The sequence below is a fragment of the Cherax quadricarinatus genome, chromosome 10, assembly GCF_038502225.1.
Source record: "Cherax quadricarinatus isolate ZL_2023a chromosome 10, ASM3850222v1, whole genome shotgun sequence".
Taxonomy (NCBI): Eukaryota; Metazoa; Arthropoda; class Malacostraca; order Decapoda; family Parastacidae; genus Cherax; species Cherax quadricarinatus.
The window spans coordinates 4,228,841-4,254,324 of NC_091301.1; the positions used below are offsets into that span (position 1 = coordinate 4,228,841).

The window sequence follows — 25,484 nt, forward strand, 5'->3', positions numbered from 1 at the left end:
AATATAATGCAGAGAATTAGTAGTTTGGAAGTTAGGAGGAGGTGCGGGATTACCAAAACTGTTGTCCAGAGGGCTGAGGAAGGGTTGTTGAGGTGGTTCGGACATGTAGAGAGAATGGAGCGAAACAGAATGACTTCAAGAGTGTATCAGTCTGTAGTGGAAGGAAGGCGGGGTAGGGGTCGGCCTAGGAAGGGTTGGAGGGAGGGGGTAAAGGAGGTTTTGTGTGCGAGGGGCTTGGACTTCCAGCAGGCATGCGTGAGCGTGTTTGATAGGAGTGAATGGAGACAAATGGTTTTTAATACTTGACGTGCTGTTGGAGTGTGAGCAAAGTAACATTCATGAAGGGATTCAGGGAAACCGGCAGGCCGGACTTGAGTTCTGGAGATGGGAAGTACAGTGCCTGCACTCTGAAGGAGGGGTGTTAATGTTGCAGTTTAAAAACTGTAGTGTAAAGCACCCTTCTGGCAAGACAGTGATGGAGTGAATGATGGTGAAAGTTTTTCTTTTTCGGGCCACCCTGCCTTGGTGGGAATCGGCCGGTGTGATAATAAAAAATAAAAAAAAAATAAAAATATACCTCAACGCACCACTCACCTTTTTTCCCTCGTCAGTTCTATGATTAACCTCATCCTTCATAAATCCATCTGCTGACACATCAACTTCCAAGTATCTGAAAACATTCACTTCTTCCATACTACTCCTCCCCAATTTAATATCCAATTTTTCTTTATCTAAATCATTTGATACCCTCATCACCTTACTCTTTTCTATGTTCACTTTCAACTTTCTACCTTTACACACACTCCCAAACTCATCCACTAACCTTTGCAATTTTTCTTTAAAATCTCCCATAAGCACAGTATCATCAGCAAAAAGCAACTGTGTCAATTCCCATTTTGTATTTAATTCCCCATAATTTCATCCCAACCCTCTCCTGAACACCCTGGCATTTACTTCTTTTACAACCCCATCTATATACAGTGGACCCCCGCATAACGATGGCATCACATAGCGATTTTTCCGCATAACGATTACTTTTATCGCAAAATTTTTGCCGCGCATACCGATTAAAAACCCGCTTACCGATTTTCGTCCGAGACGCGTCCAATGTGCCCTCACATGTGCCGGCCGTCCCATTGTTTACCAGCCAGCCTCCGCGGTAACATCCAAGCATACACTCGGAATATTTCGTATTATTACAGTGTTTTCGGTGCTGTTTCTGGAAAATAAGTGACCATGGGCCCCAAGAAAGCTTCTAGTGCCAACCCTGTGGTAAAAAGGGTGAGAATTAGTATGGAAATTAAGAAAGATTTTGAAGGGTTTGGGGCTAACCCTGAGAAGCCTATGCCAGTTGTGGAATCCATTGTGCCTACTTCAAAGATTAAGGAAATGTGTGCACAGTGGGTTGAACTGCAAACCTTTATAGATGAAAATCACCCTGACACAGCTGTTGCAAGCCGTGCTGGTGACTATTTCAATGACAATGTTGTGGCCCATTTTAGACAAATCGTAAAGGAACGGGAGGTACAGAGCTCTATGGACAGATTTGTTGTGCGACAGAGGTCCAGTGACTCTCAAGCTGGTCCTAGTGGCATTAAAAGAAGAAGGGAAGTAACCCCGGAAAAGGACTTGCTACCTCAAGTCGTAATGGAAGGGGATTCCCCTTCTTAACAGTAAGAAGATAATGCTCTCCCCTCCTCCCATCCCATCAATCATCACCAGATCTTCAATAAAAGTAAGTGTCATTTAATTGTGCATGCCTTTTTCAGTTTGTGTGTATTAAAATTAACATTTCATGTGGTAAAAAAAATTTTTTTCATACTTTTGGGCGTCTTGCACGGATTAATTTTATTTCCATTATTTCTTATGGGGAAAATTCATTCGCATAACGATTATTTCGCATAACGATGAGCCCTCTTGCACGGATTAAAATCGTTAACCGGGGGTCCACTGTATATATATATATTAAACAACCATGGTGACATGGCACATCCCTGTCTAAGACCTACTTTTACTGGGAAGTAGTCTCCCTCTCTTCTACGCATCCTAACCTGAGCCTCACTATCCTCATAAAACTCTTTACAGCACTTAATACCTTATCACCTATTCCATATACTTGCAACATCTGCCACATTGCTCCCCTATCCACTCTATCATATGCCTTTTCTAAATCCATAAATGAAATAAAAACTTCCCTACCTTTATCTAAATACTGTTCACATACAGCAGGGCCCCGCTTTATGGCGTTTCACTTTACGGCGTTCCGCTAATACGGTCATTTCAAATTATGACCAAAACTCGCTATACGGCTCCCCCCACCTGACTTTCTAATACGGTCACCGCGCCCCACCTTGTTTGTTTACATTCTTCGTGAGGTCAGTAAGCACTAAGTCTCTCCATTTTGTCTGGAAACTCCAAAATTTCAAATGTTTTTAAAAGTTATTTCATATTTTATATATACTCTGATAATTATACTTATGTATACCTGTACTTAAATAAACTTACATACTGTGCTGGCGTGCAGGTACACATTAAAATCAGTAAGAGTGTCTTATGTCTCCAGACGTCATATTAGTAATGATAATAATAATCATCGAGTCTCATTTAAATGTCGTATATTACGTTAAATACACATTTTCATTAATCCATCTATGATATTTTTTCAAAATTATATAATGAACACGATACATAACATAAAAAGATGATAAATACACCCCACAATAGAATAAATAAACATAAATATGAGATGTGGTAGCAGACGACTTGCACAAGTGACGCCATATTAGAAATACTAATAATAATAATAATAATCACCGAGTCTCATTAAATGTATGTTACGTTAATATACACATTTTCATTAATCCATCCATGATATTTTTTTCAAAATTATATAATAAACATGATACATAACATAAAAAGATGATAAATACACCCTACAATAGAATAAATAAACATAAACGAGATGTGGTAGCCAGATAACTTGTACAAGTGATGCCAAGAATAACATTTTCTCTAATCTAACATAAGAGAAAATGTGTTACTGGGGGTAACTGTAGAAAATTATTCCTTTCGTATGTATGTAAGTAAGTTTATTCAGGTATACACAAATACAGTTACATAGATTATCATACATAACAACATATGTGTAGAGAACCTAGGATAACCCAAGAAAGTCAATGACTTATTTCCATTGCCTTCACTCAGAGCATCATTTCTTCTCAAAATGATGTTACATGAGAATGGGAGTGTTCTTCTTTATTTATTCTACCTTATCAATGTAGAGACAACCTGTACACAATGTAACTAGTACACAAACCAGACGTGTACACTTTGTTTACAAAACTTACCTTCGCCTGGTTTGTTTACATAACTCTGCGCCTGTCCTCTCTCATGCACTCAGTCTTTCTCTCTCTCATTTATTCGTTTTATCTCATTTACTTACTTCTGACCCTACATTAAGACTACAAATATTTTAAGGTAAGTAATGAGTGAACTGTATATACATTTTATCGCTCTGGGATGCTTAAATGTAATAGAATATTATGTGTAGGTGGGTTGGCCTGGTATGGTAGCCCGGCTGACTACCATACATACCACACTTGATTTTTTACAATAAATACTACTCATCTCACCCTATATTTTAAGGTAAGTAATGAGTGAACTGGATATACATTTTATCGCTCTGGGATGCTTAAATGTAATAGAATATTATGTGTAGGTGGGTTGGCCTGGTATGGTAGCCCGGCTGACTACCATACATACCACACTTGATTTTTTACAATAAATACTACTCATCTCACCCTATATTTTAAGGTAAGTAATGAGTGAACTGTATATACATTTTATCGCTCTGGGATGCTTAAATATCATAGAATTGTATGTGTGGGTGGGGTGGCCTGGTATGGTAGCCTGGCTGACTACCATACATACCACACTTGATTTCTTACAATAAATACTACTTGTCTCACCCTAGATTAAGACTATAAATATTTTAAGGTAAGTAATGAGTGCACTATGTGTGTATTGTACTTTTTTATTGTTTTTTGATGCCTGGTTCTATTGCTAACTTAATATATGTTAGTGTAAACTTGTTATCTAGTGTTTGTATGCATTTGTAAGTGGAAAAAAAGGGTGTTCCACTTTATGGCGGTTTCCGCTTTACGGCGGTAGCCTGGAACCTAACCAGCCGTATAAGTGGGGCCTTCCTGTATATGCTTTAATGTAAACACTTGATCTACACATCCCCTACCCACTCTGAAACCTCCTTGCTCATCCACAATCCTACATTCTGTCTTACCTACAATTCTTTCAGTTATAACCCTACCGTACACTTTTCCTGGTATACTCAGTAAACTTCTTCCTCTATAATTTTTACAGTCTCTTTTCCCCCTTCCCTCTATATAAAGGGACTGTACATGCTCTCGGCCAATCCCTAGGTACCTTCCCGTCTTTCATACATTTATTAACCCGTAAACGGTCCAAACGTATATATACGTTTTTTCAACATTTGATAGTATGTAAAAAAGTAGCTCTTCTTTTTTTTTTACGTTTGAAAACATGTAAAAAAAACTTTGATCTACTTTTTTTTTTTGTTATTTTTGAAAATATTTAAAAAAAAAACATAGACCTGCTATTGGAGCACTACGCATGTGAACGTAGATCTGCTTGGACCGTTTACGGGTTAAACAAAAATACCAACCACTCAAACACTTTATCTCCCCCTCCTTTTAACATTTCTGTCATGATCCCGTCAGTTCCAGCTGCTTTACCCCCTTTCATTCTACGTAATGCCTCGCGCACCTCCCCCACTCTCACATCCTGTTCTTCTTCACTCCTAAAAGATGGTATACCTACCTGGCCAGTGCATGAAATTACCGCTTCCCTTTCTCCGTCGACATTTAAAAGTTCCTCAAAATATTTTCGCCATCTACCCAAAACCTCCATCTCCCCATCTACTAACTCCCCTACTCTGTTTTTAACTGACAAATCCATTCGTTCTCTAGGCTTTCTTAACTTGTTTAACTCCAAATTTTTTTCTTATTTTCATTAAAATTCCTTGACAGTGCCTCTCCCACTCTATCATCTGCTCTCCTTTTGCACTCTCTCACCACTCTCTTCACCTTTCTTTTACTCTCCATATACTCTACTCTTCTTATAACACTTCTGCTTTGTAAAAACCTCTCATAAGCTAACTTTTCTCTTTTATCACACCCTTTACTTCATCATTCCACCAATTATTCCTCTTTCCTCCTGCACCCACCCTCCTATAACCACAAACTTCTGCCCCACATTCTAATAATGCATTTTTAAAACTATTCCAACCATCTTTAACTCCCCTACTACTCATACTTGCACCAGCCCACCTTTCTGCCAATAGTTGCTTATATCTCACCCGAACTTCCTCCTCCCTTAGTTTATACACTTTCACCTCTCTCTTGCTTGTTGTTGCCATTTTCCTCTTTTCACATCTACCTCTTACTCTAACTGTAGCTACAACTAAATAATGATCCGATATATCAGTTGCCCCTCTATAAACGTGTACATCCTGGAGCCTACCCATCAACCTTTTATCCACCAATACATAATCTAACCAACTACTTTCATTACGTGCTATATCATACCTTGTATATTTATTTATCCTCTTCTTCTTCATAAAATATGTATTACTTATTACCAAACCTCTTTCAACACATAGCTCAATTAAAGGCTCCCCATTTTCGTTTACCCGTGGCACCCCAGATTTTCCTACTACTCCCTCCACAACATTTTTGCCCACTTTAGCATTGAAATCCCCAACCACCATTACTCTCACACTTTGTTCAAAACTCTCCATGCATTCACTCAACCTTTCCCAAAATCTCTCTCCTTTACACTTCTCTCTTATCCAGGTGCATATATGCTTACTATAACCCACTTTTCACATCCAACCTTTATTTTACTCCACATAATGCTTGAATTAATACATTTATAGTCCCTCTTTTCCTGCCATAACTTATCCTTCAACATTATTGCTACTCCTTCTTTAGCTCTAACTCTATTTGAAACCCCTGACCTAATCCCATATATTCCTCTCCACTGAAACTCTCCCACCCCCTTCAGCTTTGTTTCACTTAAAGCCAGGACATCCAGCTTCTCATTCATAACATCCACTATCATCTCTTTCTTATCATTTGCACATCCACGCACATTCAGACTTCCCACTTTGATAATTTTCTTCTTATTCTTTTTAGTAATTATTACAGGAAAAGGGGTTACTAGCCCATTTTTCCCGGCATTTTAGTTGACCTTTACAACACGCATGGCTTTCGGAGGAAAGATTCTTATTCCACTTCCCCATGTATACAAAAGGAAAAGTAATAAGACCAAGAACTATTAAGATAAAATCAAAGAAAACTCAGATGAGTGTGTATAAATAAACATGTACATGTATGTGTAGTGTGACATAAGTGTATGTAGAAGTAGCAAGACGTACCTGTAATCTTGCATATTTGAGACAGACAAAAGACACCAGCAATCCTACCATCATGTAAAACAATTACAGGCTTTCGTTTCACACTAACTTGGCAGGACGGTAGTAATCCCCTGGGTGGTTGCTGTCTACCATCCCTTGTAACTCATCCTGATTACCCAGTATCAGTTGTCTGAGTACTCTGATGTCCAAGTATTGTACCATGGAAAAGGAAGTCGATGACCTTTGAAATGAAGCTGGATAACAAAATGAAATCTAAAATCATTTTCTCTAAGGTGCGTTATTTTGTTGTTGAATGAACATGCACACATTAACCCTTTCACTGTCTCATATGTAGATCTGTGTTACTGATGCCAGTATTGCTCATGCTGATCTGCATTTTAAGCATAGCACCCTCAGATATGCTGTGAGCGATAAATTTTGGCTTAGACATTAGAGAATGTGTCTGTGAAGTGAGTGCACAATATAAAGAAAAGTTTACCTGATGTTGTGCATGATGGGAAAAAGCAAACCCCCTGACCTTGTGCTTGGTTTAAAATAGTGACTCTTATGTGTTTTTTAGGCAGGATGTTTGTATGATTTTATGACTTTCTTGGTATCAGTTGATAGAATGGAAGACATGTTAGCCTTCGTCATTTGCAATAACTCCAAAGTAACGTAAATATTAAATTTTTGGCGGTTTTCCTAAGGGCAGGTAGGGCCCCCATCCCCCGATCTGTTATATGGATTTTTACTAGGGCTGCTTCAGTTATTGGGATGCCTTAAACCATGACCAGTCATTGTTGGTTATATTTTGTTAGCTGAAAAATAGGGTAAAATTTTTATTTTCTGTGTGATGTTAGATGAAAGGCCTGAGGACATGATTACTGAACAGAGGGTAGATTGCTTTAGTGTCTGAAATGCCTACAGTGTTTATTTTGGATTCTATTTTTAAAATAGAATTTGCTGAATTTTTCTGCCCTTTATAGGATAATTCTGATAGTTGAATGGGCACTCTCTTATGCTCAGTCAATAGAAAGGAAACGTACTAACGAAATAGCTAGGAATTTGGTTAGATTGAGCAAGGACAGTGGGCGCCTAGATTTTTTGTTTATGGCGCACACCCACCACGCAGACCCGTTCTCTCACATGTAGGCCTATGAGCGCTTTTGCGCTAAATTTGACGGTGCTAGAATTTTGGCGTAGATCTACGGTTTGGACACTCAACGTGAAGGCGTAGATCTACGGGACGGACCCTGAAAGGGTTAAAAATACAAAATTAAAATTTGATACAAAATGTTATTGTTAAATTTAAAAATGAACAGATTATAGCTTGGGATCCTATGGGAAAATAGGTTCTGCATTTCAAACATTTGGGTTACCAATAATTTTCAAGAATACAACTTGTTTGTTATGCGAGGACCTTTTTTTTTATATGTTGAAGGTAAACCCATGTTGAATTATTTCATTGCTCACAGGCTGTTGATATTTCTGAAGATCACTGTGACTCAAAAACAGGATAATTTTCCTGTTGGAAGGGTGGCAGTTCAGTCCACAGTACTCTTTTCACTGTTTGCTACTTCAACATTTTAGTGAGATTCTCATTTCACTTTATACTCTTGTATTGTTATTGCTTCTTGGCATTGACTAAGTCATTAATTCTGTATCTTACCTGTCTCTTAACAACCCATGTCTTTGATAACATCTTACCATTTAAATGGTTGTCTAATGTGATTTATTTTTCAGGGAAATATTGCTTATGTGTCTCAGCAAGCTTGGATTCAGAATTCTACTTTAGAAAGCAACATTTTATTTAACAATCAAAAGGATGATGACAGATATAACAGCTGTGTCCGAGCATGTGCACTGGCAGCTGACCTGGAGATGCTTCCTGCTGGAGATCAGACAGAAATTGGTGAAAAGGCAAGCAATTACTTACTAACATATTTACATGAATATCTTATAAATATACACACAGATGAGTTTGAGAGAGAAGTGGATATAGATGCACTAAAACACTGCAAAAATTGAAGTTGGTTTAATGCTACATGAATAAAAACTTGATGTAAGTGCCAGATGAGTAGATATGGAAATGTGTTTTCAGTTTGTTCACTGTATAAAAATATATAAATAAGCCAGAAATCAGAGATAATTTTTTGGACAGTACTTCTTTCCATTCTGGACCATTATCAGTCATGACTGGATAAGGCTTCAGGATGGATTGAAACATCTAAAGATTTGTTGCCAGTTGTGAGCCTGTTGTGAATTGCTCCCACTCATCATATAAATGAGCAATTGTTTGATTTGATTATATATTAGAAGTGCATAACTTCTGTTGATGTTGAAAGTAGCATCTTTTTGACCAGAATAAAATACTGTTGAGATTTTCAGTTGCAGGAGATAGTTGCATTTTAATGAACTGCACACTAATTATTGTAAAAGCAACCTGGTACAGTGCTGCAAGTTATTGAATGTGTTCAATGATAGTGAAGATGGAGAATGAGATTAAGTTATGGTGAATACTAAAATGGTATAAAATACCGACAGGTTGTAGGTAAGACACACGTGTAACAGTTAGGTATTTTTATTTCGAGTACAGAAAAGTTGATAGAAGCAGAAGAGACGTGAAGACGATGTAATCAGTCCATCACTGTACTCGACTGAAGAAGCCTACTTTGTAGGTGAAACGTTTTGAAATAAAGATACCTAACTATTGCATACGTGTCTTACCATTAGCATAATGAAGTGTGGAAGTTCTCATACTTGACATAAACTACTGACGCTGATCAGTTAGAATAGTCACTTAAGAAATTAGATAGTGCAACATATTTTGTGCCAGTGAGAGAAAAGAGAATTAGTGAGGCCTTTACACAATCTTTTTACCGTATCATATATTTCTTTTGTTTAGGGCATCAACCTGAGTGGTGGTCAGAAGCAGCGTGTCAGTCTTGCTCGTGCTGTATATGCTGATACTGACATCTACCTCCTTGATGACCCTCTCAGTGCTGTGGACTCTCACGTGGGCAAGCATATATTCGAACAAGTAATTGGACCACATGGAATTCTGAAGAAAAAGGTAGGTAAGATGAGAAAAGTTGTGATATTATGCCATATGATTTTTTTTTCTGATTTTAATCATCCTTCTAGAGGACAAAATAGATTTGTAACGGTGGTATAGTGTTTTGTCTTGTGCTGTCAAATGACTAAAATGAGGCTAATTTTTTTTTTTCATACCAATAGATCTTAAGAAAGAGAAGAGTTTTTTGTTTTTTGTTTTATTTTGTTTTGTGAACTTGAGATCGAGATTTTTCAGAGATGTATTATTTTTTTTTTTTTTTAACATGTCGGTTGTCTCCCACCAAGGCAGAGTGACCCAATAAGAAAGAAAGTCCCCAAAATGAAAAATGCTTTCATCATCATTCAATACTTTCACCTCACTCATGCGTAATCACTGTCTTTGCAGATGCACTCAGATACGACAGTTTAGAAGTCCCTCCAAACTGCCAATATCCCAAACCCCTCATTTAAAGTGCAGGCATTGTACTTCCCATTTCCATGACTCAGATCCAGCTAAGTGGAATCGCTGTCTAAATTAATACATTTTAAAAATATAATTGCTGTGTTTTACCTTTTTCCACTATTTTTAATGTATACTTTTATATCCTTGTAGACTCGGATTTTGGTAACCCATAGTGTAACATACCTGCCGCAAGTTGACAAGATTGTAGTTCTTAAAAATGGAGTGGTAACAGAACAGGGAACCTACTTGGAACTTCTCGAAAATAAAGGAGAATTCCAAGATTTCTTGCTTCAATATTTATCAGAAAAAGAGGAGGAGGAGGATGCACTGGAAGGTATGTATGAGGAGAATATTGTTAGCATAACCTTCAAAGCTATGTACAGTATCCACAAAAAGAAGTTACCAAACCAAAAATGCAAAACAAATTGACAGTTTAACAAATAACCCACACATAGAAGAGAGGAGCTTATGACAACATTTCGGTCCAACTTCGACCATTTACAAAGTCACACTAACGAAAAGCAGAGCAGGATGGGTATATATAGGCAGGAGGTGGTGGTAGTAGTAGTAGTAGTGGAGGGAAGGAAGTAGTAGTGGGGAGGTAGTAAGAGTAGGAGGGGAGTCATGGTATTGTGCCTTTTTTTTGTTTTTTATGACAAATTTAAACATTACCATGTTTTCTCTTGCACTAGACAGACCATGGACAATATTACTGAGGCTGATCGTTTATTAGAAACAGTTTCCACCCATCCCTCAACTTCAATTAGCTCATTGGAGTGGCTGCAGGAGGGTGCATTTTCATGTACTCGTGACTCATATTTTGGACTTGGATTGTTTGACAGCTCAAACTTTGGTTACAAGTGATTATAATGGGGGTGCTGTAAGTTTAGTATGGAAGAGAAGACCTCTGGTTTGGCCATTTCAAACTTAAGAAAATTTGTATCACAATAGACAATGATTATTTCAAGAATTTCTTTGGTAGGATGCCTTCATGAATTTAACAAGTAATTGAAGCTAAAGGTGGAATGACCCAACATTAGGTTATAGGAATAAAGTAAGCAAGTTTTGAGTTCATTATTTTATTTCATTTTACTAATATTTTAATGTAAATTGGTAAAACGTCGACAATTTATACTGCTCTAACAAAAACAACTTTTGCAGGATCTGTACATGAATCTTGTTAGAATGGGAATAGTACAGTATTTCATAAATGTTGAAATTTATAGATGCAAATATTTCACATGTCTTAATCATTAAATTGTTGGCATTCTGTACCATCAATAAGAGAAGTTTTTGTATTAACCTTCTCTCTTGAAAAAGTTTAAATGATGTTGCCAGTGGAAGTATAGCCACCCACTCCATGGTCTGTTTTTATATGTACAGTAATTGATTTTGTGTTTCTTTATATTATGTTGTGTTAATATTTGTGGTAAACAGGTCCTCACTTGGCTGTAGATATGTTTTTTACAGTTTAATCCTTAAACTGTCCAAACGTAGATCTATGTATGCACGCGTAGCGCTCCAAACGTAGATCAACATTTTATTTTTCATTCCTTAAAATTTAGCACAATAGGCTTGAGTTGCCTAGACATGAAAGAATGGATCTGCGCACTCAGTGTGCGCACTTTTAAAAAAATCTGGGAGCACTTAGTACCTTGTGGGAGCACCGGTTCAATTGAGCGCCAGCTAGAGCAAATAGCGTGGCAAACACCAGGGATTCACTGATGCCACGTTGCATTAACACTCCCATTTTAAGAGGAAAGTAAAAATAGGTTAGATAAATACACGAGTGTGGGTGGGTGCGAGTTGGACCTTACTAGCTTGTGCTAGTCAATGGATGTGACCTGACTAGGTGGGTCATTTGTCTAAGTCGGGGGGAGTGTGACATATACCTTGCCATGCATGGGCCAGTAGGCCTGTTGCAGTGTTCCCTCTTTCTTATGTTCTTATGCATTCGGCAGGCTGGCTTGCTGGCTTGCTTTGGCTGTCTCTCTGTCTATATATCTATCTGTCTATATCTCTGTCTATCTATATACCTGTCTATCCATATATCTGTCTATATCTGTATCTCTGTCTATCTATATCTCTGTCTCACATGTACACATAAGTAAAGTTATTATGCATAGTGTAAATTACCTAGGATAATCAAAAATTCCAGGCAAAGATAGACAGACAGATAGGTAGATAGACAGACAGACACAGACAGACAGATAGACAGACACAGACAGACAGACAGAAACATGTTTGTGTGTATCAGTAAAAACAAAGCCAGGGCTCCCCCGAGCACCCATTTATTAAATGTCACCAAGCTGATAACAGATGTCATAACACGATTCTTCAAGGAGTTTGATATCCTATACTCCAGGCAGACAGATAAGCAGAGACAAACAGATAGACAGAGACATAGATAGGCAGACAGACAGATAAGCAGGTAGACAGATAGACCGACAGACAGGCAGATACAGACAGATAGATATATAAATAGACAGAGAGACAAGACATGTTTGTGTGTAACAGTGATAACAAATACAGCGAGGGTTAGCTGGAGCAGTATGCATTTATCAAATGTCACTAGGCTGTCAACAGTATAGGGATGCCTTTCATAACAACATGCTTCAAGGTATATGCCAGGGTTTCTAAAACATTGCTGGGACCTGTAAATATTTTGTATATATTTCTAGACAATAGTAAATAACCCAGGCAGGTGTAAATGTTCACCTGTCAATGTGATTGTGACTATTTGAGCACTATTTCAGTACTTAATATTAGTGTCAGAACAAAGATTGGCTATGAAATTACAAGAACTATTATAAATTGTAATTATCAGAACATAAAAAATATATAAATTAAAATAAAAATGAGAAAAAAGTTATATTGGCAACACTTTTGCAAGTGGCAGGGGTCGATGTTGCCGACAGTTGAGCATCCAGTGCCAACTTCAAGGTCTTATATCTCGGTAAATACTGACCCTAAATTTTTTTTTTTTAATTCTATAACATGTAGAAAAATGCGCTCTTCATTTTAACCCTTAAACGGTCCAAAGAGATTGACATTCAAATTCGTAGTGCTACAAAAGTAGATCTGCTTTTTTTTACATATTTTCAAATATAACAAAAAAAAAATGTAGATAAAAGTTTTTTACACGTTTTCAAATGTAAAACAAAAAAGATCTACATTTTTTTACATACTTTCAGATGTTGAAAAAACGTATATATACGTTTGGACCGTTTAAGGGTTAAAAGAAAACATTTTTTTTTTTTTATTTTTCAAAATATTTGGAGTACCATGCGAGTGAACGTAGATCTATGTTTGGACAGTTTAAGGGTTAAGGGTTATAAAGAGTGGATGGTTAATTGAGTGTAAGTACAGTAAAGTACTGTATATCAAAATACTGTATCATATATCAGAGTATTTTGAGGAATCTTCTTTCTTTCAACAAACCGGCTGTATCCCACCGAGGCAGGGTGGCTCAAAAAGAAAACAAAAGTTTCTCTTTTTAAATTTAGTAATTTATACAGGAGAAGGGGTTACTAGCCCCTTGCTCCTGGCATTTTAGTTGCCTCTTACAACAGACATAGCTTACAGAGGAAGAATTCTGTTCCACTTCCCCATGGAGATAAGAGGAAATAAACAAGAACAAGAACTAGTAGGAAAATAGAAGAAAACCCAGAGGGGTGTGTATATATATGCTTGTACATGTATAGTAGGTTGGTAGACAGCAACCACCCAGGGAGGTACTACCGTCCTGCCAAGTGAGTGTAAAACGAAAGCCTGTAATTGTTTTTACATGATGGTAGGATTGCTGGTGTCTTTTGTCTGTCTCATAAATATGCAAGATTACAAGTATGTCTTGCTACTTCTACTTACACTTAGGTCACACTACACATACATTTTTTTTTTTTTTTTATTATCACACTGGCCGATTCCCACCAAGGCAGGGTGGCCCGAAAAAGAAAAACTTTCACCATCATTCACTCCATCACTGTCTTGCCAGAAGGGTGCTTTACACTACAGTTTTTAAACTGCAACATTAACACCCCTCCTTCAGAGTGCAGGCACTGTACTTCCCATCTCCAGGACTCAAGTCCGGCCTGCCGGTTTCCCTGAATCCCTTCATAAATGTTACTTTGCTCACACTCCAACAGCACGTCAAGTATTAAAAACCATTTGTCTCCATTCACTCCTATCAAACACGCTCACGCATGCCTGCTGGAAGTCCAAGCCCCTCGCACACAAAACCACCTTTACCCCCTCCCTCCAACCCTTCCTAGGCCGACCCCTACCCCGCCTTCCTTCCACTACAGACTGATACACTCTTGAAGTTATTCTGTTTCGCTCCATTCTCTCTACATGTCCGAACCACCTCAACAACCCTTCCTCAGCCCTCTGGACAACAGTTTTGGTAATCCCGCACCTCCTCCTAACTTCCAAACTACGAATTCTCTGCATTATATTCACACCACACATTGCCCTCAGACATGACATCTCCACTGCCTCCAGCCTTCTCCTCGCTGCAACATTCATCACCCATGCTTCACACCCATATAAGAGCGTTGGTAAAACTATACTCTCATACATTCCCCTCTTTGCCTCCAAGGACAAAGTTCTCTGTCTCCACAGACTCCTAAGTGCACCACTCACTCTTTTTCCCTCATCAATTCTATGATTCACCTCATCTTTCATAGACCCATCCGCTGACACGTCCACTCCCAAATATCTGAATACGTTCACCTCCTCCATACTCTCTCCCTCCAATCTGATATTCAATCTTTCATCACCTAATCTTTTTGTTATCCTCATAACCTTACTCTTTCCTGTATTCACCTTTAATTTTCTTCTTTTGCACACCCTACCAAATTCATCCACCAATCTCTGCAGCTTCTCTTCAGAATCTCCCAAGAGCACAGTGTCATCAGCAAAGAGCAGCTGTGACAACTCCCACCCTGTGTGTGATTCTTTATCTTTTAACTCCACGCCTCTTGCCAAGACCCTCGCATTTACTTCTCTTACAACCCCATCTATAAATATATTAAACAACCACGGTGACATCACACATCCTTGTCTAAGGCCTACTTTTACTGGGAAAAAATTTCCCTCTTTTCTACATACTCTAACTTGAGCCTCACTATCCTCGTAAAAACTCTTCACTGCTTTCAGTAACCTACCTCCTACACCATACACTTGCAACATCTGCCACATTGCCCCCCTATCCACCCTGTCATACGCCTTTTCCAAATCCATAAATGCCACAAAGACCTCTTTAGCCTTATCTAAATACTGTTCACTTATATGTTTCACTGTAAACACCTGGTCCACACACCCCCTACCTTTCCTAAAGCCTCCTTGTTCATCTGCTATCCTATTCTCCGTCTTACTCTTAATTTTTTCAATTATAACTCTACCATACACTTTACCAGGTACACTCAACAGACTTATCCCCCTATAATTTTTGCACTCTCTTTTATCCCCTTTGCCTTTATACAAAGGAACTATGCATGCTCTCTGCCAATCCCTAGGTACCTTACCCTCTTCCATACATTTATTAAATAATTGCACCAACCACTCCAAAACTATATCCCCACCTGCTTTTAACATTTCTATCTTTATCCCATCAATCCCGGCTGCCTTACCCCCTTTCATTTTACCTACTGCCTCACGAACTTCCCCCACACTCACAACTGGCTCTTCCTCACTCCTACAAGATGTTATTCCTCCTTGCCCTATACACGAAATCACAGCTTCCCTATCTTCATCAACATTTAACAATTCCTCAAAATATTCCCTCCATCTTCCCAATACCTCTAACTCTCCATTTAATAACTCTCCTCTCCTATTTTTAACTGACAAATCCATTTGTTCTCTAGGCTTCCTTAACTTGTTAATCTCACTCCAAAACTTTTTCTTATTTTCAACAAAATTTGTTGATAACAGCTCACCCACTCTCTCATTTGCTCTCTTTTTACATTGCTTCACCACTCTCTTAACCTCTCTCTTTTTCTCCATATACTCTTCCCTCCTTGCATCACTTCTACTTTGTAAAAACTTCTCATATGCTAACTTTTTCTCCCTTACTACTCTCTTTACATCATCATTCCACCAATCGCTCCTCTTCCCTCCTGCACCCACTTTCCTGTAACCACAAACTTCTGCTGAACACTCTAACACTACATTTTTAAACCTACCCCATTCCTCTTCGACCCCATTGCCTATGCTCTCATTAGCCCATCTATCCTCCAATAGCTGTTTATATCTTACCCTAACTGCCTCCTCTTTTAGTTTATAAACCTTCACCTCTCTCTTCCCTGATGCTTCTATTCTCCTTGTATCCCATCTACCTTTTACTCTCAGTGTAGCTACAACTAGAAAGTGATCTGATATATCTGTGGCCCCTCGATAAACATGTACATCATGAAGTCTACTCAACAGTCTTTTATCTACCAATACATAATCCAACAAACTACTGTCATTTCGCCCTACATCATATCGTGTATACTTATTTATCCTCTTTTTCTTAAAATATGTATTACCTATAACTAAACCCCTTTCTATACAAAGTTCAATCAAAGGGCTCCCATTATCATTTACACCTGGCACCCCAAACTTACCTACCACACCCTCTCTAAAAGTTTCTCCTACTTTAGCATTCAGGTCCCCTACCACAATTACTCTCTCACTTGGTTCAAAGGCTCCTATACATTCACTTAACATCTCCCAAAATCTCTCTCTCTCCTCTGCATTCCTCTCTTCTCCGGGTGCATACACGCTTATTATGACCCACTTCTCGCATCCAACCTTTACTTTAATCCACATAATTCTCGAATTTACACATTCATATTCTCTTTTCTCCTTCCATAACTGATCATTTAACATTACTGCTACCCCTTCCTTTGCTCTAACTCTCTCAGATACTCCAGATTTAATCCCATTTATTTCCCCCCACTGAAACTCTCCTACCCCCTTCAGCTTTGTTTCGCTTAGAGCCAGGACATCCAACTTCTTTTCATTCATAACATCAGCAATCATCTGTTTCTTGTCATCCGCACTACATCCACGCACATTTAAACAACCCAGTTTTATAAAGTTTTTCTTCTTCTCTTTTTTTAGTAAATGTATACAGGAGAAGGGGTTACTAGCCCATTGCTCCCGGCATTTTAGTCGCCTCATACGACACGAATGGCTTACGGAGGAAAGATTCTTTTCCACTTCCCCATGGACAATAGAAGAAATAAAAAAGAACAAGAGCTATTTAGAATAAGGAGAAAAACCTAGATGTATGTCTATATATATATGCATGTGCGTGTCTGTGAAGTGTGACCAAAGTGTAAGTAGGAGTAGCAAGATATCCCTGTTATCTAGCGTGTTTATGAGACAGAAAAAGAAAACCAGCAATCCTACCATCATGCAAAACAGTTACAGGTTTTTGTTTCACAGTCATCTGGCAGGACGGTAGTACTTCCCTGGGTGGTTGCTGTCTACCAACCTACTACCTGTACATGTACATGTTTATTTATACACACTCATCTGAGTTTTCTTTGATTTTATCTTTATAGTTCTTGGTCGTATTACTTTTCCTTTTATATCCATGGGGAAGTGGAATAAGAATCTTTCCTCCGTAAGCCATGCGTGTTGTAAAAGTCAACTAAAATGCCGGGAACAATGGGCTAGTAACCCCTTTTCCTGTAATAATTACTAAAAAGAATAAGAAGAAGAAAATTGTAAAAGTGGGAAGTCTGAATGTGCGTGGATGTTGTGCAAATGATAAGAAAGAGATGATTGTGGATGTTATGAATGAGAAGAAGCTGGATGTCCTGGCTTTAAGTGAAACAAAGAAAGCTGAAGGGGGTGGGAGAGTTTCAATGGAGAGGAATAAATGGGATTAGGTCAAGGGTTTCAAATAGAGTTCGAGCTAAAGAAGTAGTAGCAATAATGTTGAAGGATAAGCTATGGCAGGAAAAGAGGGACTATAAATGTATTAATTCAAGGATTATGTGGAGTAAAATAAAGATTGGATGTGAAAAGTGGGTTATAATAAGTATGTATGCACCTGGAGAAGAGAGAAGTGTAGAGGAGAGAGAGAGATTTTGGGAAATGTTGAGTGAATGCGTGGGGAGTTTCGAATCTAGTGTGAGAGTAATGGTGGTTGGGGATTTCAATGCTAAAGTGGGTAAAAATGTTATGGAGGGAGTAGTAGGTAAATTTGGGGTGCCAGGGATAAATGTAAATGGGGAGCCTATAATTGAGCTATGTGTAGAAAGAGATTTGGTAATAAGTAATACATATTTTATGAAAAAGAGGATAAATAAATATACAAGGTATGATGTAGCACGTAATGAAAGTAGTTTATTAGATCATGTATTGGTGGATAAAAGGTTGATGGGTAGGCTCCAGGATGTACATGTTTATAGAAAGGCAACTGATATATCGGATCATTATTTAGTTGTAGCTACAGTTAGAGTAAGAGGTAGATGGGAAAAGAGGAAGGTGGCAACAACAAGTAAGAGGGAGGTAAAAGTGTATAAACTAAGGGAGGAGGCAGTTCGGGTGAGATATAAGCGACTATTGGCAGAAAGGTGGGCTAGTGCAAAGATTAGTGGGGGGGTTGAAGAGGGTTGGAATAGTTTTAAAAATGCAGTATTAGAATGTGGGGCAGAAGTTTGTTTTTATAGGAGGGTGGGGGCAGGAGGAAAGAGGAGTGATTGGTGGAATGATGAAGTAAAGGGTGTGACAAAAGAGAAAAGGGTAGCTTATGAGAGGTTTTTACAAAGCAGAAGTATTATAAGAAGAGCAGAGTATGTGGAGAGTAAAAGAAATGTGAAGAGAGTGGTGAGAGAGTGCAAAAGGAGAGCAGATGATAGAATGGGAGAGGCACTGTCAAGAAATTTTAATGAAAATAAGTAAAAATTTTGGAGTGAGTTAAACAAGTTAAGAAAGCCTAGGGAAAGTATGGATTTGTCAGTTAAAAACAGAGCAGGGAAGTAGTATATGGGGAGATGGAGGTATTAGGTAGATGGCAAGAATGTTTTGAGGAACTTTTAAATGTTAAGGAAGAATGGGAGGCTGTAATTTCATGCACTGGTAAGGGAGGTATACCATCTTTTAGGAGTGAAGAAGAGCAGAATGTAAGTGTTGGGGAGGTACGTGAGGCATTACGTAGAATGAAAGGGGGTAAAGCAGCTGGAACTGATGGGATCATGACAGAAATGTTAAAAGCAAGGGGGGATATAGTGTTGGAGTGGTTGGTACTTTTGTTTAATAAATGTATGAAAGAGGGGAAGGTACCTAGGGATTGGCGGAGAGCATGTATAGTCCCTTTATATGAAGGGAAAGGGGACAAAAGAGATTGTATAAATTATAGAGGAATAAGTTCACTGAGTATACCAGGAAAAGTGTACGGTAGGGTTATAATTGAAAGAGGTAAGACAATGTAGGATTGCGGATGAGCAAGGAGGTTTCAGAGTGGGTAGAGGATGTATAGATCAAGTGTTTACATTGAAGCATATATGTGAACAGTATTTAAATATTGGTAGGGAAGTTTTTTTTGCATTTATGGATTTAGAAAAGGCATGTGATAGAGTGGATAGAGGAGCAATGTGGCAGATGTTGCAAGTATATGGAATAGGTGGTAAGTTACTAAATGCTGTAAAGAGATTTTACAAGGATAGTGAGACTCAGGTTAGGGTGTGTTGAAAAGAGGGAGACTACTTCTTGGTAAAAGCAGGTCTTAGACAGGGATGTGTAATGTCACCATGGTTGTTTAATATATTTATAGATAGGGTTGTAAAAGAAGTAAATGCTAGGGTGTTCAGGAGAGAGGTGGGATTAAATTATGGGGAATCAAATACAATATAGGAGTTGACACAGTTGCTTTTTGTTGATGATACTGTGCTTATGGGAAATTCTGAAGAAAAATTGCAAAGGTTAGTGGACGAGTTTGGGAGTGTGTGTAAAGGTAGAAAGTTGAAAGCGAACATAGAAAAGAGTAAGGTGATGAGGGTATCAAATGATTTAGATAAAGAAGAATTGGATATCAAATTGGGGAGGAGGAGTATGGAAGAAGTGAATGTTTTCAGATATTTGGGAGTTGACGTGTCGGCGGATGGATTTATGAAGGATGAAGTTAATCATAGAATTGATGAGGGGAAAAAAGGTGAGTGGTGCGTTGAGGTATATGTGGAGACAAAAAACATTATCTATGGAGGCAAAGAAGGGAATGTATGAAAGTACTACTATACTATACTAGTATATGTATGAAAGTACTACTGCTGTATACTATACTATATGTATGAAAGTACTACTGCTGTATACTATACTATATGTATGAAAGTACTACTATACTATATGTATGAAAGTACTACTATACTATACTATATGGTCAGTAATTCTACCAATAGTAATACAATCTGAAAAATACTTGAGAATGAAAGGAAGTGTGTGGTAGTGGCTTGTATACCATGTAATGATGGAGTAATAAAAGATTTTGATTGATAATTTGAAGTAATAATTGAGGGCATTCACATCCTTATTTCTTACAGGTTTGGAGGACATTAAATTGCAGCTTGAAGATAAACTTGGTCGTGACGTCCTTCAGCGACAGATTTCCCGCAAGAGACAAGAAAGTGAGAGTGAAAGTGTGGAATTTGATAAAAAGTAAGGAAGTCATTAAGAACATCATGTTTTTTGAAATTAGAAATAGATAACTTATGAGGGTATCAAACCATTTAGATAAAGAATAATTGGATATCACATTGGAGGGAGGGAGTATGGAAGAAGTGAATGTTTTCAGATACTATTTGGGAGTTGACTTGTCAGCAAATGGGTTTATGAAGGAGGAGGTTAACCATAGAATTGATGAAGAAAAAAAAGTTCTGTGGAGACATTATCCATGGAGACAAAGAAGGGAATGTACGAGAGTATAGTGGTACCTACACTCTTATATGGGTGTGAAGCTTGGGTTTTAAATGCTGCAGCAAGGAGGCAGCTGGAGGCAGTGGAGATGTCCTGTCTAAGGGCAATGTGTGGTGTAAATATGCAGAGAATTTGTAGTGTGGAAATTAGGAGGTGTGGAGTTACTAAAAGTATTAGTCAGAGGGCTGAAGAGGGGTTGTTGAGGTGGTTTGGTCATTTAGAGAGAATGAAACAAAGTAGAATGACTTGGAGAGTGTATAAATCTGTAGGGGAAGGAAGGCGGGGTAGGGGTTGTCCCTGGAAAGGTAGGAGGGAGGGGTAAAGGAAGTTTTGTGAGTGAGGGGCTTGGACTTCCAGCAAGCATGAATGAGCATATTAGATAGGAGTGAATGGAGTCGAATGGTTTTTGGAACCTGACAAGTTGTTGGAGTGTGAGCAGGGTAATATTTTGTGAAGGGATTCAAGGAACCAGTTAGCCAGACTTGAGTCCTGGAAATGGGAAGTACAATGCCTGCACTTCAAAGGAGGGGTTTAGGATATTGGCAGTTTGGAGGGACGTCTAAGCTGTTGTGTCTGAGCGCCTCTGCAAAGACAGTGATTATGTGTGAGTGATGATGAAAGTATTGAATGATGAAGTTTTTTCTTTCTTTTTGAGTCACCCTACCTCATTGGGAAATGGCAGAAGTGTTAAAAAAAAAAGAATCACCTTACTCTTATCTGTGTTCACTCTCAACTTTCTTCCTTTACACACTTAATATTTTTCATAAATAATCAACTTGTATAGTACTATTTAGTAAATGTAAATCACTATATATATATATATATACACCTACCATCCGACTTATGACCAAGCTTGGTTCCGACCAACCGGTCGTAAGTCGAAATGGACGTAAGTCGAACCTTTGAAAATTGCCGACATATTGGGTAGGGCATAATGTCAAAACTTTCCTATATAAACTACCTACATAATACTGTAATGTAATGTACAATCATTATTTCATTCTTTTTACCATAATTTACTTCTATTGTTGTAATTTAATTATTTATGTACTGTATATAATGTATACATGGTAGTGATATGTAATGTAAATTTTACATCGCATGCAGTATCATATGTTACTATTATCTTTATGTATTGTCGACACATTGGAATAGGAGAATACCACTGGTAGTGTCATCCTGCCGGAATGTTGTATAACCTATACCCTAAGTAAAGAGAAACAACTCTGGAACATGTGTAATACGTATCTGGCTGGCTGGCTGGGTGGCCGGGTCTGTGGTTGGCCGGGTGGGTGGATGGGTGGGTGGCTGGGCAGGTGGGTGGCTGGATGGGTGGGTGGGTGGGTAGTTGGCTTACTGGCTGACCGAATGTGGCTCTTTGTATCTCTGTATCTCTCTTTCTCTCTCACTGGTACACGTAAGTCAAGTTATCATACATATTATAAATTACCTAGGATAACCCAAAAAATCCAGACAAACTGCTATACAGTGGATCTGTGCTCCAGTGCCCTAAATTAATAATAATATTAATAATAATTATTATTACAATAATACGTATGTACTAATTTTTTTTTTTTTTTCAAAAAGTCGGCCGTCTCCCACCGAGGCAGGGTGACCCAAAAAAGAAAGAAAATCCCCAAAAAGAAAATACTTTCATCATCATTCAACACTTTCACCACACTCACACATTATCACTGTTTTTGCAGAGGTGCTCAGAATACAACAGTTTAGAAGCATACACATATAAAGATACACAACATATCCCTCCAAACTGCCAATATCCCAAACCCCTCCTTTAAAGTGCAGGCATTGTACTTCCCATTTCCAGGACTCAAGTCCGACTATATGAAAATAACCGGTTTCCCTGAATTCCTTCACTAAATATTACCCTGCTCACACTCCAACAGATCGTCAGGTCCCAAGTACCATTCGTCTCCATTCACTCCTATCTAACATGCTCACACACGCTTGCTGGAAGTCCAAGCCCCTTGCCCACGAAACCTTCTTTACCCCCTCTCTCCAACCCTTTCGAGGACGACCCCTACCCCGCCTTCCTTCCCCTATAGATTTATATGCTTTCCATGTCATTCTACGTTGATCCATTCTCTCTAAATGACCAAACCACCTCAACAACCCCTCTTCTGCCCTCTGACTAATACTCTTTTTAACTCCACACCTTTTTCCTAATTTCCACACTCCGAATTTTCTGCATAATATTTACACCACACATTGCCCTTAGACAGGACATCTCCACTGCCTCCAACCGTCTCCTCGCTGCTGCATTTACCACCCAAGCTTCACACCCATATAAGAGTGTTGGTACTACTATACTTTCATACATTCCCTTCTTTGCCTCCATAGATAACGTTTTTTGACTCCACATATACCTCAACGCACCACTCGCCTTTTTTCCCTCATCAATTCTATGATTAACCTCATCCTTCATAAATCCATCCGCCGACATGTCAACTCCCAAGTATCTGAAAACATTCACTTCTTCCATACTCCTCCTCCCCAATTTGATATCCAATTTTTCTTTATCTAAATCATTTGATACCCTCATCACCTTACTCTTTTCTATGTTCACTTTCAACTTTCTACCTTTACACACATTCCCAAACTCATCCACTAACCTTTGCAATTTTTCTTTAGAATCTCCCATAAGCACAGTATCATCAGCAAAAAGTAACTGTCAATTCCCATTTTGAATTTGATTCCCCAAAATTTAATCCCACCCCTCTCCCGAACACCCTAGCATTTACTTCCTTTACAACCCCATCTATAAATATATTAAACAACCATGGTGACATTACACATCCCTGTCTAAGATCTACTTTTGCTGGGAAGTAGTCTCCCTCTCTTCTACACACCCTAACCTGAGCCTCACTATCCTCATAAAAACTCTTTACAGCATTTAATAACTTACCACCTATTCCATATACTTGCAACATCTGCCACATTGCTCCTCTATCCACTCTATCATATGCCTTTTCTAAAATTTACCATAAATGCAATAAAAACTTCCATACCTTTATCTAAATACTGTTCACATATATGCTTCAATGTAAACACTTGATCTACACATCCCCTACCCACTCTGAAACCTCCTTGCTCATCCGCAATCCTACATTCTGTCTTGCCTCTAATTCTTTCAATTATAACCCTACCGTACACTTTTCCTGGTATACTCAGTAAGCTTATTCCTCTATAATTTTTACAGTCTCTTTTGTCCCCTTTCCCTTTATATAAAGGGACTATACATGCTCTCTGCCAATCCCTAGGTACCTTCCCCTCTTTCATACATTTATTAAACAAAAGTACCAACCACTCCAACACTATATCCCCCCCTGCTTTTAACATTTCTGTCATGATCCCATCAGTTCCAGCTGCTTTACCCCCTTTCATTTTACGTAATGCCTCACGTACCTCCCCCACACTTACATTCTGCTGTTCTTCACTCCTAAAAGATGGTATACCTCCCTGACCAGTGCATGAAATTACTGCCTCTGTTTCTTCCTTAACATTTAAAAGTTCCTCAAAATATTCTCGCCATCTTCCCAATACCTCCATCTCCCCATCTACTAACTCCCCTACTCTGTTTTTAACTGACAAATCCATATTTTCCCTAGGCTTTCTTAACTTGTTTAACTCACTCCAAAATTTTTTCTTATTTTCATTAAAATTTCTTGACAGTGCCTCTCCCACTCTATCATCTGCTCTCCTTTTGCACTCTCTCACCACTCTCTTTACCTTTCTTTTACTCTCCATATACTCTGCTCTTCTTATAACACTTCTGCTTTGTAAAAACCTCTCATAAGCTACCTTTTTCTCTTTTATCACACCCTTTACTTCATCATTCCACCAATCACTCCTCTTTCCTCCTGCCCCCACCCTCCTATAACCACAAACTTCTGCCCCACATTCTAATACTGCATTTTTAAAACTATTCCAACCCTCTTCAACCCCCCCCACTACTCATCTTTGCACTAGCCCACCTTTCTGATAATAGTCGCTTATATCTCGCCCGAACTTCCTCCTCCCTTAGTTTATACACTTTCACCTCTCTCTTACTTGTTGTTGCCACCTTCCTCTTTTCCCATCTACCTCTTACTCTAACTGTAGCTACAACTAAATAATGATCCGATATATCAGTTGCCCCTCTATAAACATGTACATCCTGGAGCCTACCCATCAACCTTTTATCCACCAATACATGATCTAATAAACTACTTTCATTACGTGCTACATCATACCTTGTATATTTATTTATCCTCTTTTTCATAAAATATGTATTACTTATTACCAAATTTCTTTCTACACATAGCTCAATTAAAGGCTCCCCATTTACATTTACCCCTGGCACCCCAAATTTACCTACTACTCCTTCCATAACATTTTTACCCACTTTAGCATTGAAATCCCCAACCACCATTACTCTCACACTTGATTCAAAACTCCCCACGCATTCACTCAACATTTCCCAAAATCTCTCTCTCTCCTCTACACTTCTCTCTTCTCCAGGTGCATACACGCTTATTATAACCCTCTTTTCACATCCAATCTTTATTTTACTCCACATAATCCTTGAATTAATACATTTATAGTCCCTCT

General features: G+C 38.4%; 1 protein-coding gene across 7 annotated transcripts in view; it reads left to right on the plus strand.

Annotated features, from left to right (window-relative positions):
- The window catches only part of LOC128687865 (multidrug resistance-associated protein 1), a 314,708-nt gene that overhangs the window by 174,014 nt on the left and 115,210 nt on the right, over positions 1 to 25,484 (plus strand). For all 7 annotated transcript variants that reach the window (XM_070083525.1, XM_070083523.1, XM_070083524.1 and 4 more), the window contains 4 exons: positions 8,195 to 8,371; positions 9,357 to 9,524; positions 10,119 to 10,302; positions 20,501 to 20,615. In XM_070083525.1, the coding sequence (XP_069939626.1) occupies positions 8,195 to 8,371; positions 9,357 to 9,524; positions 10,119 to 10,302; positions 20,501 to 20,615 (644 nt within the window). The remainder of the gene's footprint in view (positions 1 to 8,194; positions 8,372 to 9,356; positions 9,525 to 10,118; positions 10,303 to 20,500; positions 20,616 to 25,484) is intronic.